Raw genomic sequence first — 17,200 nt, forward strand, 5'->3', positions numbered from 1 at the left:
TTCAACAAGCCAAACCATTAGAATTTTTACTTATATCCATTTAAATATGGATTCCTGATGACTGAATCCACCACCAAATGTAGTCATAAGAATAATCTAATTCTGTAAGAGTTAATCAAATAGCAGGGTGCTTTACTTATTGTGCTTTATCCATAGAAAGCCCATATGTCTGAAGTCCAGATTTTTATAAAAACAGTAAACCAAAAGGAGAACCTAAAGTCTCTAATTTATCAAAGTGCAATTAAAATTCTATCATCTGACTCATGCCCTTATAGCCCAAAGACAGTTTCTGTGGTATCTTCTTATGCATTGAAATAGGATGATTGTTTCCTTAAAACATATTGACACAAACAAATGTGTAAGTGGGTTTGTAATATGTCTAAGTTTGACTTTTCTATCTGTAACTTCGAAGGCAAAATTTGAAAATATTGATAAAGTAAGGAGGTCCAGCAATCCTGAATTAAATAGGGTGACCAACTGTCCTGGTTGGTCCAGGACCAAGGGGTACCTAGGACTTCAGCTTTAAAACCGGGATAGTCCTAAGCGATTTTAGTATTAAAACCAGGACGATCCCAGATAGATGGGTGCAAGTTAGTCACCTTCAACAGGAATGAAATGGTGCTGGAGTGAAGACAATTTTAGGAAGAAGAACTTCTAAAAGTTCTCTTTCCGGCTCTTTCAGAATTTTCCAAATTTTTCCTCTTTCCACCTCCCCAAGTCAGGCTAAAAATGCTAAGGATATTCTTCTCTCTCTGGATCGAGAGTCAAGACCTTAACAACAGTTCGAAGTCCTGCAGAAGATAATGAGGGGCAGGGAGTCAGAGGTTGAACTCTGTATCCCATGGTCTGGATTTGAATCCAGGCTTTGCCATCCGTTAGGTGGGTGATACCCTGCCTCCAATTTTTTCAAATGTAAGTGGAAGTAATAATAAAGACTCCCTGGTGGGGTTGCATTAAACAGTGCCCATCGTGCATTAAGAGTTCAAGGAAGTGGGGCGCCTGGGTGGCTCAGTCGTTAAGCGTCTGCCTTCGGCTCAGGTCATGATCCCAGGGTCCTGGGATCGAGCCCCGCATCGGGCTCCCTGCTCAGTGGAAAGCCTGCTTCTCCCTCTCCCACTCCCCCTGCTTGTGTTCTCTCTCTCGCTGTGTCTCTCTCTGTCAGATAAATAAATAAAATCTTTAAAAAAAAAAAAAAAGAGTTCAAGGAAGTTATTTTTATTGTGGCCTTGATGAAGATTAGCAATTTAGAGCATGCCAGCATGTCTACTGGTAATGGTCACTTTCCTGTTTCTTAGAGGTACTTGTTAGCTGCAGCAGTTTTCTATAAGGGGTGGCTTCCATCACCTAAAAAGCTCAGCTGTGTTTTGTTTGTTTCTACTCAAGATATGTACATGAAATGGCAGAAGAAAATTTCATACTTAGGACTCTTCCGGGAAATGTGGCATCAGTGGAATGGACACTTGGATGAGTGTCCTTTTGAGGCTAATTATGGTTTTCGTGAAGGATGATAAATTCTACAGACTTTATTTTCTTAAGAGCCACTATGAAGCTGCGTTATTGAATGCCTCCTTAAATGGTTGTGAGATTGAATCAGGAAGGCATGATACAATGTATTCTTAGTCATGAGGGATGGGTGCAAAATTGAAGCGCATCAATATGCCAAGGTGGGTCTGGCTACTGGTAGAACTTTGCTCCTCTTAGGGCAGGGACAAAGAGAGACCAGCTAAAGAGCCAGTTGTGAGTTGACTATGGAATTCTAGAGTATGAACTCAGTTCCTTCAGCATTGCATTGCTCTGTGTTTTAGCATCTACCATGGAGACCTCACCCCATGATATAGGCAGTGGGAGAGCTCAGTAGATCCCACTCCACTCCATTTCAGGTTTGTGTATTCACTTCCTAGTAAGCAGAAAGTAGACTTGTGCCAGATCTCTGATCTTATAGTTTAGCCAACTTAACTTACCATGGGACACATAGTACATTTGTCTGTTGAAATGTAACTACGGGACTTTGATTTTTCACATAAAATTTATTTCCAGCATTTACCAAGTACAATACAAAAGATGTTTAAAAAAAAGATTGGGATCACTCAAAAGGTTGAGATGGAAAACCAGGCCCCTTAAGATCTAAACAACCAGTCAAGAACATCATTGCAAAACTTACTTACAATATTTACTTTGACCTCAAGAATGGAAAAGTCGAGAATTCTGGATTTTGCGTATGTAATTATAAAGTGAGGGGGGAATTAAATTATTCTTTTCATAGTATAGGCTAATATAACCTGATACATCCTTATACCTTGAATACTTTTTAAAAGTGTAAGTCAGTTGTAACAGTCTTATGTTTTGGCCGTTTTACTTTCTTTGCATGTGTTATAACAGACTTCTGACTCTCAAGATAGACAGGCTTTCTACAAATGAAGAATCTTCTCTACTTTGTGCTGCCCAAAGACATTAAGTGACTCCATTTAAGCCTCAAATGAACCTTAAAACATAACCCTGCTTAGCAACTGTCTAGAGATATCCCCTGTACATTGCTTCTATTTCTAGACATAAACTCTTGGCCTCGAGGACCCCTATATAGATCTATAGGAAAAAAGGCATTTAGTTTTAAACATTTTCCCATGGAAGAGTCCCCATAGGTTAAATAAAGTAAGAACTTGGCCTTTTGCCTGGGACAAGGAAATTGTCACAGAAGCTCTCTTTTAGGATAGAGTCAGTTATACAAAGCCACAGACCTTCTGCTTGATTTAGTTTTAGTTAAAAAAAACAATTCAGAACTATTTCACTGATGTCAGTATTTGTAAGTAACTCATGGTCTGTTCATTACCAATGAAGCTGTTTCAAGGATTATCTACTTTATGTATTACATTCTGAAATAAATGCATTTCTGAAAATGTCTGTGTTGGAAAGCAGAAAAATTAAGTGTCTTACATCACCTGTGCTAAGAGCATTAGATCATGACCTGAGTGGAAGAATGTTTAGGATTGTACATCCTTTGTCATGCACACCTCTAATTACAAACAGATGCACTTTTTTTTTTTTTTAAAGATTTTATTTATTTGACAGAGAGAGAGAGACAGCAAGAGAGGGAACACAAGCAGGGGGAGTGGGAGAGGGAGAAGCAGACTCCCCTGCTGAGCAGGGAGCCCCATGCAGGGCTCCATCCCAGGACCCTGAGATCATGACCTGAGCGGAAGGCAGACGCCTAACAACTGAGCCACCCAGGCGCCCCAACAGATTACACCTTGAATCAAAAAGTTGGTTAATGTGCCATTGGCTAGTTGGGTTTTTATTTTTTTCCCTTTCTTCTCTTAGCTCAGATAGAAAAAGTTGTGTATTCAAAAGTAAAAGCAATTTTTTTTTTTTTTGGAGACTGATATGTTCATTCTTGGCTAAGTTTAGTTTCCAGGGAATAGTTCTGGATTGCAATTCGATTTTAATGTATTTTCTGTCGACTTTTAGTGTTAAGAAATGGCCAAATAGAGCACTGGTTTATAACACTGAGTGCTCAGGAATAGTAATTAGGGGCCTGCTAATAAAGGTGCTATAAAGTTGGATGAGTTGGTGAAGATTTAGCTAAATATTAGGAATTTAGGTGAGTAGTAAGTAAACATTTGTGGATTCTAAACATGTGTTCAGATGATGGGAGAATCCCCCTTCCACAGAAGAGATGCAACCTAGTTGTCATCATTTTAGGAAAGACTAAGTGGGCGGGGATGAGGGGGATGGGTAGAGGTGGGGTGATATAGCACAATTTTCTGCAACCCATCTGAGTTCCCCCTTCTCCTCATGATCCCTCCTATTCACAGTTTGTGTCTTGCCATTCAAGTGTAAGGAGACCTTTCTAACAGCTTGGCTGTCACAGAGGGAATATTTTTAAAGATACAGTTCAATTTCAGGATGGACTTTTTGGAGCTCGGCACGGATTTCCCACCCCCCTCCACCCCCTCCTGTCCCCCACCCCAAGTTAAGCAAATGGAAGACGCGAGGCCCAGCCAGAAACTCTTCCGAAGACACTAGCTCAGGTGGGAGGGAGAGCTGAGCGGCCTTCTCGGGCCCAGACCTGAAAAGAGTTCCTTCGTGTGAGTTTGGCAGGGGCGGGAGAGAGCCGCCCCACTTGGGGAGAGGAGCCAGAAGCCCCGCCCCCTTCGCCCCTTCCCCAAAGGCACCTGCGCGTCAGGGAGCCCCCCCGCCCCCCCGGGGCACGGGCTTCTATGCGGCGGGAGGCAAGTTTCTTCTCCAGCCACCTGTGCGAGGCGCTCCCCGTGGGAAGGGTGGCGTGAGCGAGGGGAGAGCGCGGCCACGCAGCTCGGGAGCCTCTGCTGGGGAGGCCGGCGGCCAGAACACCTCCGGACCCCGGAGCTTTTCGGATGCCGAGCCCGCCCGGCCCGAGGACGCGGCCGGGACCGTAGCCCAGCGGCCTCGAGGCCGGGGTGCCGGGGTGGCGGGGAGGGGTGGGGGGGAGCGGGTGCCCCGGCTGGCGCCTCCCCGGTCTGCGCGGGGTCCTCCCCAGCGTCTCCCCCACCTCCCCCACCCCGAAGTGGCGCGCCCGCCCGCTCCGCCCCGCCGCGCGGCTTATCAGGCGCCCCAGGCGTAGCGCCCGCTTCCTCCGGCGCCCGCCGCCCTGCGCCCGCCTCCGGCCCTGCGCTCGCCGCGCCTCGGCTCAGTCCCGGCTTGGACCTGCTGTCTCGCGGGCCCCGCGCTCAGCCTCTCCGGCGGCCCGGGAAGTGGGAGCTGCACGGAAAGTCGGCGCCGGAGCGGCGGACTGGGCATGCTCAGAAGCCAGGGCTGGCTCTGGGCTCGAGTAGGAAGCGTCTGCACTCGGGAGGCAGCGGCGACTTTGGGGAAAGTTGCCCGGAGAGGGGAGCAAGCCCCAAGGCGCGCGGCAGCGGCGGGCAGGCGCCCCGGCGGCCCGGAGGAGCATGGGCACCCTGCGGGATTTACAGTACGCGCTCCAGGAGAAGATCGAGGAGCTGAGGCAGCGGGATGCCCTCATCGACGAGCTGGAGCTGGAGTTGGATCAGAAGGACGAACTGATCCAGAAGCTGCAGAACGAGCTGGACAAGTACCGCTCGGTGATCCGGCCGGCCACCCAGCAGGCGCAGAAGCAGAGCGCCGGCACCTTGCAGGGCGAGCCGCGCACCAAGCGGCAGGCGATCTCCGCCGAGCCCACCGCCTTCGACCTCCAGGATCTCAGCCATGTGACCCTGCCCTTCTACCCCAAGAGCCCACAGTAAGCAGGGGTGCGGCGCCGGGTCCGCGCGGCGCCCTGTCGGTGGGGAGCTGCGGGTCTCTGTCTTGTGTGTCGGCCCCCGCCCCTCGCGCTTGCCATGTCTGTCCTCATCCTCAGAGATGTTGCATTCTAACGGGCACTTCTCGCGCGCTGTGCACGTTTCTCAGAGCCACACTCGCTGCACCTACGTTTGCCTTCCGTGTCTTTGTCAGATATCAAGCTATTTTTTAAAAATAGACATACACATTCGTATATGCCACCCACCGCACATAGTTTGAACGCGCCCCAGGTGTGTGTCCGGCCGTGTGTGTGTGTGTGTGTGCGCGCGCGCGTGTGTGAGTGAGTGAGTATGAGAAGAGGAATAAAAAGCCCCATCTCCCAAATGCCCTGGCAGACCTGCCCAGCCGGAAAATCCTAAATGCAGGCTCATCAGACTTGAAATGAAATGCGTCTGATACCACCCTTACTTTCTCTGCTTTGGTGGCTCTCCGGGATTTCTCGCCGGTACCCCTCAAACCTGAATGTGCTGTCATCATCAAAGTGTCAAAAATAAGCAAATACGCATAGAAAAGGGAAGATTTTTTTTGATTTCCTGAATTGGATGGCATTTACAGCCCGCAAATGGAAGCCCAGTCTGTTGATTTTTTAAAAAAAAATATTTTTTCATACCATCCGAGGGAGAATGTTGCTTGTTTTCCTTAAGGAATTTGCATAATGTTACCAGTGAGGTGCCTCCGACTATCAAGAGGGTTGCATGTTTCCAGGGTCAAGCCTGAGAAGTACACTTACCTGTATTGACAATGTGAACACATTGTTTGCCTTACTCCTGGCTTCTGATGCAACCACTCTGGTATCCTTCTTGCATTTAGAGAACTATGTTCTGATGTCAGTGGGCTTCATAACTTGGGTAGGAAAATTGAATCCAACTTGTTATACACCTCTCAACGTAGAGACCTTATGGAGAGTAGAGTGGCAGGAACAGGAGATCAATATAGAGTGAGGGAAAGCACCCAAAGGAATGGTATTTTTAATTAATAGGTAATGACATAATTGATAAAATGAAAGATTTTGCTACTCTATTCCCAACTACATCACACTGGCTGGATGACACGTGTTACATAATAATGCAAGCCCCCTTGGAACCCTGTACTTCACAGACACAAGAAATTAATATAAGGAGAAAGGGCAAATACATGATTGTCTCCATTTGTATTTGTCGGATTTTGGGGAGCTTTTGAGCACGTACTGATTATACTTTTGAAAACTTAAGAGTTATACCTACATCTGTTGGTTCCCATACAGCTTCTGCTGTTCCTCATGCAGGCTTAGCTTAAGACGGAGTTTGTTTTCTCCCAGAGTGTGGGGAAGAAACTGTGAGAATAAACATTTCAGAGATTCTGACCTCAGCAAGTTGCCCCAATCAGTAGACTTAGATTTGCCTTAGGAACCTGAATGATTCGCATCTACTTCAACTTTCTCTGGTAAATTAATTTGCAGTCCCAACATGCTTGCCTGTTTTAGCTAACGAGGTACATGGCCATCTCTCCTGGGCCAAGTTTTGCATAATGAAAAAATAACTCAAAGACAGCTCTCTGCATTTTTAAGCACTGCATAGGATCTCATTTTAGTATCTGCAGGACTCTGGAGTAACACAGAGAAAACTCTGCTTTTATAAAAAGTCCATTTTAATAGGTTTTATAATGAAGCATGATCAAGCCAGCTGATAACTCCAGTTAAACATTGGATCAGAGAAGATCTGAAGGAATCTAGGCAGTAGGGAATGAGCTGTAGGAATGGGGTAAGTTGTAGAAATCTCTTAGTGCTCAACATGTAGAACAACTAGATTTTTTTTTTTCCCATGGTGGAAAATGAAATTAGCGTGGCAAATAATTCACACCATTCTGTTATAATAAACATTTTATCTATGGAACAATGCTGTGCGTTCTGATATTTATTTAATAACATGCTTTAAAGAAATCAGCTGTTTAAGGTATCACCATGATGGTTTTGGTGATTCTGAAAGATTATATTGAAGAAAAGGATAGAATGTCTTCCAAGCTTAAATAATTTTGGAAAAACATCTGTTCTTTTTTCACACTTACATAAAGAAAACTAGAATAAAATTGGCTTAAGTGGTAGAGTGTACCTTTCTTGAAAGAGAAGTTACGTTGTATGCAAAATGATTATACCTTATGTCATTTGAATGATTGTGCAAGATAGCTCTACAAGGAATTAGGAAAACTTGCCAAACCAAAGAAGACTTGCTCGAATTTCAATTTATTTCACTTTGAGTAATCTGATGATACAGGCTGACTGGCAACAAGTGTTTATGTCTTTATATTTCGCTTTTAGTGCAACTTATATATAGTCCTCTTTCTTAAACTCACACACAGATCATTGTGAGTTCAAGTTAAAAGGAAACCACCTGAATAGCCTCAAATGGATTTCAAATGCACTTTCCTGTGAATTTTCTGTTCCCTTTTCACTAGATGTAGGTAACTGCCCAGCTAAGGTTCTGTTCAGTTATCTGATATATGCAAATATGGTTACGTTTTGCTTACTGAGATTGCCCTCTGAGGATTATAATTTTGAAAAACTTATTTTAATGATTTTTGATCATTTAAAAATATTGTAAAATGTAAATTATTAACTTAAATCATTTTTAACATTTTTGATTTGGAATTTTCCCTGTAAACTGGGAATGGGAGGCAATGCTTTGTCAGAGCCAGGGAGCTCCTGCTTAACGTGCGTGTGTGTTTGTGTGTGTGTGTGTTTTGGAGGACTGGGGGGTGTTTTTGTTTCTTTCACATCTGTATAGAAATAGTCCTTAAGTCCTTCCTCTGTTAGGAATGTGAAGCAAAGAACTGATGTAGAAGTTGGTACTATATTCCATTACTACCACATAACTACTTGAGAATGTAAAACTATTAGGCCATATGTTTTGAAATAAATTGAACAAATCACCCCTTAAAAATGAAAAAAAATATAAAAATATCCATTTTATGAGATCGGATAGTCTGTTGGCTATGTATACAGGATGGTTCTTATGGACTTTTAAAGTAATTTTATTTCATGATACTTCGTTCCTGAAAACTCTGTAACAGGTCAGAACATTTAGTCTCTGGTATTTTGATCTAAACCCTTTACCTGTTGTAAATATTCTCAAATCCTTTCCATTTTGCTGTCCCAGGGTTACATGTCATTTCACTTGGGCTGTATAGACTTAAGTTCCTATAAAAAGTTGTCAGTGTCTCTGAATTTTTGTTCAGCTGGTGCTTTTCACCCCAGAGGTAGCTGAATTTCAGAGAACAATATGTTTTGTAATGTTTCACTCTTTGGTTGTGAAATATTTTGGCAGAGCTGAGGGCAAAAAGAAATGGATTTTCTTATTTTTAGGAAGGCATTAATTTTAACAAGCTCTTACATGATCTTTTAAACCTGGACACAAGTACATCTCTAGAGAAACAGTATCTTCCTAAAGACTGTATGTTAAATTTTATAGGAAAGTTGAGAGAATTCTAGAATTTTGGTATAATGATAGATGGTTAGAATATTAAAACAGATTTATTCAGAAGGAGCAATTACATTCCAGATGGGCCCTGCAGTTCAGTTGAATACTTTTATGGGATGTCTGCCATGCGCAGCTATCTTGAGGGGTTAGAGGTGTGAGAGACGAGGCCCTGCATCGAGGAGTTCATGCTACACAAATAAGTATTCTAGAAAGTAGAGTTAAGTTCAATCGCAGAGGAGATGCCTAAGAAAGTTGGGAGAATAGAATCGCGCCCCTTTAATTTCATGGTATCGGGATGTCAGGTGGACATCCAGGCATTTGAGGGGCTGCCTGACCTAGGCAGGTGCTCAGGGGATGGGAGGGGCGCGGTGGGGATGTACAGGACCATCTGGTGGACAGGACACACGGGACCATGACAGCAACTAGTGGTGGCACCAGAACGCCGTAGTGGGAGTTGAGGAAAAGCAAGCTTAGGTCGCAGAGAATGCAAACCTCTAAGTAGGCAAGAGGGCGTTTCGGCTCGTGTTTGGAACACTCCGGGCTCGTGTGTGCACATGCGCGCGCTGTGCAGCCGCCCTCACTGAGCACCCAGTGTTCCCCATCAGCAAAGCTCCGAATCTCAGATAATCCCTTCAGCCCTGCACCTCCTACGAGCACAACCCTGATCAGAGCTGTAACCGGCCCCACTGGGTGAGAGCGTTTCAAGGAACCAAGCAGCAGACGGTTAAAACTCGCCAAGACACGGAGTCCCGCTCGGAAAGAAAACAACTTCCTTTCCCCCCTCGCTTCCGACTAGTCTCATCGAGAATCATCTTTCATGCCCCAGACCAGCACGGCAGATTGCTTACATAGCGAGGCCAGCGGGCCGGAGATGAGAATGGAGCCTGAAGTCGGCTTCGGAACTTCAGCTCCCTTGTTTTGGTGGAGGAGTTGAATTCCAACTTAACGCTGTCCTAATAGACTTTCCCATTGACTTTGCATCGATCCTTTGACACGACGGCCTGCGCATTAAAACTGAGGTCGTGGAAGCTTTCAGAAAGATGTCTGAGACCAGGTTGCTTAAAACCCGGTTTAGGGGTTTGGAAACACGGTGAAGTTGTGTGCCCCTGCACCGGGGTTTATAATGAAAACCCTGACAAGCCCTTAAACAGAGTGGCTCCGGAGGATGCCCGAGAATATCCATGGCCAGCTTCCTTGCTCTCCTGGGCCACATTTCCAGGCGCCTGCTGCGTAGTATTTCACTAAAGAGTTGGGCACACCATGTTTCTGTTGTTGCTGTTTGCAGGTTATAAGGCGTATGGACGCATTTGTTTCCCCCCGTCTGCTTAGCCGCGGAGGGGCTCCATGGTATCCTAGCAACCGGATTTGAACACCAGTCTGCTGTTTTTTCTGCCAGGTCTGCCAGAGGTGCCCTTGCCCATCCAGGGCCCCGGGGCCTCTGCTGGCCTTCAGACCCTCCGCCTCGAGCCCTCTCCGCTCGGGAGCGCAGGACAATGTGATCGATAAGCACGTGGGGGAAGCCGCAGTTACCAGTATGCTCCCCTACTTATTATGCAGTAACATCTGTGGCATTTAGAATCCTAATGTGAATGGTGGAGATGGCAGGGCTTGCCGCCTCTCCCCTGACAGCCCTCTCCATTTCCTTGCACCCAGTCCCCCAACACCAGCTCTCCCTGTACTCCTCGGCATCTCAGCATCTCCTTCACATTCACTCCCGGCGAAGTTAAATAGGCACAGCCCGTGTGAACTCCCGGAGTGTAATTGTGAGTGAGCGTGGAGGAATGTGTTCCCTCCAAAACGGTCCCGTAGGTCCTGTCTGTACACACAATGGCACAAAGACTGGGGCTGCAGGAAAACAGTGTTTAACAAGGGGGGGGGGGGCTCCTCGCATCCTCTCAAAAGGGTCTTGCATCTGAATGCGTTTTATAATCATGGTTATTACTAGGAACAAAGCAGGAGATTACAGTGGGAAGAAGAGAGGGGTGGGTGGGGGTGGGGTGCACAAAATGAGTATTTTGGGGAAGTGCTCAAGGGCCAGGCAAGATGCGTAAGGGAAGGGCGAGACAAGAGGAGCATGGTTAAAGTCGTACCATAGTTGTGGAGACGCTGGGAAGAAGTGATGGGTTTTGTGGGCCAGTAAATGGGCAGTGACTGGAACCGAACTGACAAGTAAGACAGCACTTTGTGGAGGAAGACAGCCGTAGGGAGGAGACGCCTGGACGGGAGGACATCGGAGGCTGACCTTCTCTGGGAGTGGGAGCCGTCCTGGGCTTGTGGCAGAGAACCATCAAGATGTTTCCCTTTAGACCAGTGCTCGGTTTGAATGCCTTGTATTGTCCCTTTGAAACATCCCTCGGTCTGGATTGCCAGGAGGCTTTGGGGGTGTTTGTGCAGGTCATAGTGCAGAAGAAAAGGATGAGGAGAACAAGTTTCACGGTTTCTGAAAAAAGCAGGTCAGAAGGGCAGTGCCTGTCTCCATCACAGCGTCGACCATTTATGTAGCACTTACTCTGTGTCAGGCACTGCTCCCTGTGTTTTCCATAGATTGTCTCTGATCGCTCCAGCAGCCCTCGGAGGGAGACTCCAAATTATCCCCATTTCAGTGCACTGAGGTACATGAAGCTCAGAGAAGCTAAGACATGACTTGCCCAGGGTCACACGCTTTGTAAAAGGCTGAGCCTAAATTCCAACTCCAGAGCTGATTTCCCAACCACCAGGCTCTTCTGCTTCCCAAAGGGTTGTGAGGTTTAGGCAGTTGCGCCCAAACCCACTGAATAGCATATAGGCTGTTCTCAGGGGAGTGTCTGTTCACCGGTAATTAAATAGGAGGCAGAAGTACTTGGGAGAAGCGGAAAAATAAGAGGACAGTACACATTAGAATCATCTGGGGAACTCGAAAAAAATCCAATGCCTGGGTTTTACCCCAAGCCAGTTAAAGTAATAATGCCTGAGAGTGCAAGCCCCCGCCAGTATTTTTTAAAGATTTCTCCAGGTGGCTCCAATGTGAAGGACCAGGATACACTTCCCACTTAAAAGAGTTGACTGTTTCTATTGGTGGAAACCTTTAAGTCCTAGGGGCTTACAAACGCAGTAGATTTTTTTTTCCCCAATTTGTGGTTTATCCGCCCACACAAGTGATCATTACTTGACCTAGCTCGTTGGTTCTCTGACCTTGGCTGCATGTTAGAATCACCTGGAGAGCTTTAAAAAATATCTTTCCTGGGGAGGTGGGGTCCCCTCACGTCCAAGGATTCTGATTTAATTGCTCTGCGGTGGACATGAGGGATAGATATATTATTTTAGCTCCTGAGATGATTCTAATACGCAGCCGGTGTTGAGCACCTCCTCTGTAGTCCATTCAAACGTGGTTACTCCAGGTGACTCGAATTCCCATTCTTCGGGAAAGCGCTTTCCTGGGTCCACTTTGAGCAACCCAGATGCCCGGCTTGCCGTGGAGCCAGGCAGCTCCGGCTCCCATCTGCCCCCGGGCCTGCAGCCTCTGCACCTGTCAGTCTGTCAGTCCGCTGGTGCTCTCTGGGGTTACCTACCAGGACCCGGGCACACAAAAGTGGCAGCAGTTCCGCTCAAAAGGTAAGTGCGTTTCCTCTTTCCTGCCAGCCACGAGTCCTGGCCACTGTTCAAATATGACACACATTAAGATCAGCCATCATTCCAAGTGTGTTTTCACCCCCCGGGGGGCCGCTGCGTCATTAAGCGGTAAGACTGTTTCCTTGGGTCCCAGATACTTCGGTGAAACGTTAAGTCTAAGAAGGTGGGACAATGATGAGCCCCTCGGAGGAGTAGCCCTGGGCTTGTAGCGCCTCTCCTTCTGGTATGTGATGTCTCTGCAGCCTGCTACAGTTTTTTTTCCCCGACAGATATTTTATCCTTTTAAGGCAAACAGCCTGTGCTCAGGCTGAGGAGTACTTTCCAAAGAGCCTTCAGAGAAAGCAGAGTGAACACATTCAAGCTCTCAGTCCCCTTTCCAGAATGTTTGGTTTGCGTGAGCAGATCTGGGCACTGCTGACAGACAGAGGAGAGGTCTGAAGTGACACCCACGATGTGTCCCTCCGGAAATGCTCCGGGGGGGGGATGGGAATTCCTGCACCCGGTGGTCATAACCCCACTGCAGCCTGATTGCCAGCTCTTGGGGTCTCTTCGTGCCTTCTCTCCCCTTATGCTGTTGTTAAAAACTCTCAAGATGTTCCTAATTGTCTCTGATAGCTTATTTACATTTGCAATTTAATCGTCTTCCCAGGTGAGGATCAGCCAATATGGCACTTTATATAAGTGATGAAAATAGTTAATATAATTGCAAACACTTTTTGGTAAAAATAATCTTCTTAGAATGGGGGTTAGTGAGAAGCTTTCTTGTCCCCTTTCCCCCTCCTTCTAAAATATGAAAGCGTATTCAGCTGACAGAGCAGAAGTGCAGACTAGATGTAATAGGGCTGCCCAGAGGATTGGGGGCATGAATTACGCAGGTGATTATGAATCCGAAATTCCTTATGAATCATAAGGAAAGTAAACACTTGCATTATGAATCCAGCTTCATGTCTTGCATTTGGTTATGGGGCCGGCCTAAATGGGGAGGATAAGAGGGAATTAGCAACAATAAAGAAACACACACAAAAAGCATCTGTTCACTTACTGGGCTTAGCAGTTTGAAGCAGAATGGTGGGCAAGAGTTCCTGGGTGGGCACTGGGAAGATATCTGTGTTAGAGTTCTTCTGTTCCGAGAACAGAAGGAAGGATGGGTGTTAGTATAGAAAAAAAATCAGTGACGATTTAGTGTCCATGTATATGAATTGCACCCATGTCAAAAATAGAATGAGTTAATACTAAAAACCTTTGCCTCGCTAAAGATCATAAATGCTAATTAAACTTCACCAATGCCATTTCATTGACTTGTACTTAGAGATGTAGTGAGTTAGACCCTGCAAAGCAGAAGGTAAATAGCTGAAATTATTAATATGTGTCAAAAGTTGGTCTCCTAACGCTGGTGGCCTTCTACTATTCGGTTTTATGTTCTCACTTCCAGATGATACCGGCTCTTTAGGAATAGCACTGTATTTCTTTGGACATGAAACAGTTATAGTGTCAGCCAGTCAGTTTAATTTGGTTAATTGTATTCAATGTCAGTGATGACAAGTACAACTGGGTTGAGCAAAATAATTTTGCTGTTTTCTGAAACAGTTGCATTATGGTAATATCAAGCTTTCAGCAGATCGGGGCCAAAGAATAATGAGATAACGCGAGGGAAAAACATTTCCTTTCTGGATCTACTGTATATCATCTTAGCGGTCTGACCCTATCAATAAATTATGGCTTTGCCTGTGCTTCTAAGTCTGGACTGAGAGGAAAGAAGAAGGGGTTGTCATGACAAGGAAGAAAAATGGGATTCTGAACGTTGTCCCCCTGGGGCTGTTGCTGCCGACGGATGGGAGGGTGGCTTGACCACACTCCTGCACCTGCAGGTGGCTGGCGATCACGTGGTACACAGAGGCCCAACTCCACACTCCCATGTTCATGAGACATACTTTGCTGAAATCACTGGTGACTGAGTAGCACATTTTATATTACGGTGAGGCTGAAAAGATGACCCTCTATTAGACTTGTACCAGTCTGACAGGATGTCTCCACTCCTTTACAGAGGAATATTAAACATCTGAATGTGACAGGTACCATTTTGCTCGGCCTGCAGTGGCGACTCATTATGTCAGTGGGAGGAGAGAAACAAGGAGAGGCCATTTGGTGATCCCCAGGGCGTCCACGGCCTGCACCAGCAAGCATGGTTCTCTCTGGGCATCGTGGTCTTCACGGGAGCTAATTGCTTCCCCACTTATTTAGGAACTGTTTGAAGATAGCAAAGCTTCAAAGAACAGGCCCACAGAAACTCAGATAAGTAAAAGTAGTTTCTGACTGGAAGACCCATTCAGTGAATCCCTCTTCATTTTGAGTAAAGGCATTGTATTTAAGAGAACTTTTTCACTTCTGAATTGTTAGAGGAACATCTTTTTTTTTTTTCTTTTTCTTTTCCATAGCGTATGGTACAGTACAAAATGAAAGAATTGCTCAAAGTTTCTAGCTATTCACTTAATATTCAACTTTATAAAAATGTAATACACAAGTCTGTCATTCATTTGTATGAATGGTGTTTCTTGTGAGAGATCTGAAAAGCTTTGGAATATTGTAAAAAAAAAAAAAAAAGGAAGAAGAGACTTTTTTAAAAATAGTGGTAGCCTCGATCAGGAAACAGTCCTTTTTCTTTTTCTTCAAAATTTCACTTTAGACTTTTGGTTGTTCTTCATGAAAGGGAAAGATGACATGAAGAATTATCTGACTCTGCCTTCCAGATGTTTTAGCATTCCTTAGTTTGGAGACCTCCATTCTCTTGTGGGGACAAGGAGAGACAAGGACTACACCATTCCTGGCTCAGGGAGCACTGGATGGCACACAACTAAATGGACATTCCTTTGAAACAGTCCTCATGAAGAGGAATGGCGACTAACATAACAAGCCCACCGTCAACGGAGCATCTTTTATTAACTTCTTGCTACCTCTTTACATGCTTCATGAAGTCATCCAGCCTTGGCTTTTTCATAGCATTGCTGGAGACATTAAGATGTTCGCCTCCCCTTCTCTTTGAGTTTTGATGGGAAATACCTAGCCTAAAAAGAACACATTGTAGGTTTTTTTGATAGGCAACTGCGAAAAGAGTATGGTCTATGCCTTTTGAAATAATAACTACAGGAAAAACTTCCAGAAATGGAAAATTCAGGCACTTGGAAGCATCATCTATGTGTGTTTGAGAATTTGCTGACATGTTGCTGAATAATTATAAGGAGTTATTTCAGAAAATTCTGATATTTGAAGAGTACCCTATTTCCATCAAAACGTATATTCCATCTATAATATAATCATGCTTATTTTAAGCAATCCAGAAGTACCCTTGTGCACCCTTGGAAATGAAGCAATTAAAAGAGAACCAGGATTGAAATATTTTGGTGAAGATACCACCTCAAGATGTACAGAGAGGTGAATCAAATGGAATGCATCACTAGAACTTTCATCATAAAGTATAAGATGAAACATTGGTCATCACAGAGTAGCCTACCTTTCTCAGGTGACCCATTCTCTTCTGTGGCTTCTCTTACCTTTTGCTACCACCACAGAAGTCTACACCCTCCACATCATCGATCAGCACAGGGCAGAGCTCTACCTTCTGGTTCCCTAAGTGTTACCATCAGGGTGATAAATGGAAACTAACCCAAGTATGCATTTATTTGTGTTGGCAAGAGTGGTATTCTCTGCCAGATGAATTTAGAGGTTATTAAATTATATCTAGGTGAACCCTTGCTAGTGGGTTTTCAAATCATCTATGGCAGGTTCTTCCCCTTCTCCCCCCTTCTTGACTTCCAATTCTGTATTTCTAACTGCTGTTTGTGGTTCAGTGCATTGCTTATCATCATAAAGGGGAAAACTTTTGTTGCTCAAACTAGGCTCACTTTTTTCCCCCTTCATCTTCTTCCTTTTTTTTTTTTTTTTCTGCACATGGAGAACAGTTTCTCTCATCTTCACAGAAATCCTTTATAAAGTGCAGGTAGTAATTGTTATTTGTCTGAGCGTATGCTACATCTGCTTTCTGCTTTCCTTTCTCACAGGACTCTCTTAGCATCCTGTTTTTTTCAGATGGGGAAAATGAGGCACAAAGACGTTCAACAACTTGCCCCAATTAAAATAGGGGGCTGCAGCACTCAGATGCACATCCGTGTGACCCCAGAGACCATGCTCGTTCTGGATGTGCTCTGTGGTGTAGTCCATCGTCCCAACTGCTCAGTGTTTAGCACAAGTTCTATTTCCCATTCCCTTTTACAGTTTTGTTCCTTTTATTCAACTTTTCAGTAATTTTTTACATACCTGCATTTTCCATATGCCATCTACTCATAGACCCACGGTGGCGACAGGTGCATTCTCTTTTAGGGACTAGCACAGCTTAGTGTCATGGAAGGTTCTTCTCACAATAAAGCTGTGTTTCTGCTGTATTCAAATTGTTAAATACAACTGCTCGTGCCTAAGGCATTTTTTTTTTTTTTCTCTATCATACATAGAAAGTTTCCCCCATTTTGTACTCATGCTTGTATATCTTGGGTCTTTTTGGTAAAAAAAATATTTCCAGTGGCCTTTGTCCTTATTGAATCAAATCCCCATTTTAAAGAAATATTCTCACAATTTACCAATGATTCGTTTCTTTATTTTCCCCTCAATATTAGCATCTTAATTTAATTGAGTAGTATTAGAAAGTTTATTAAGTACTTTCTGATTCTTTTTTTCTGGTAATTAATAAACATATTCTGTGGATTGGATTTCAGTTGTTTGGTTATTTGTTTAGTCATTTTCCAAAATATCACCAGGGTAACTCCTCTGGCATAGGGCTATACTAGATGCATCTCTTT

At 44.8% G+C, this 17,200-nt stretch overlaps 1 protein-coding gene across 2 annotated transcripts in view; it reads left to right on the forward strand.

Moving 5' to 3' along the window:
- The window catches only part of PRKG1 (protein kinase cGMP-dependent 1), a 1,234,019-nt gene that overhangs the window by 78,114 nt on the left and 1,138,705 nt on the right, over nucleotides 1–17,200 (forward strand). The window contains exon 1 of one of the 2 annotated variants that reach the window (XM_036123402.2): nucleotides 4,652–5,233. The exons of the other annotated variant lie outside the window; for it this stretch is intronic. Within the exon in view, the coding sequence (XP_035979295.1) occupies nucleotides 4,923–5,233 (311 nt within the window). The 5' untranslated portion in view covers nucleotides 4,652–4,922. Of the gene's footprint in view, nucleotides 1–4,651; nucleotides 5,234–17,200 lie in introns of those variants that run through there. 2 annotated transcript variants of the gene reach the window in all.

Source organism: Halichoerus grypus, chromosome 7 (genome assembly GCF_964656455.1).
Source record: "Halichoerus grypus chromosome 7, mHalGry1.hap1.1, whole genome shotgun sequence".
NCBI lineage: Eukaryota > Metazoa > Chordata > Mammalia > Carnivora > Phocidae > Halichoerus > Halichoerus grypus.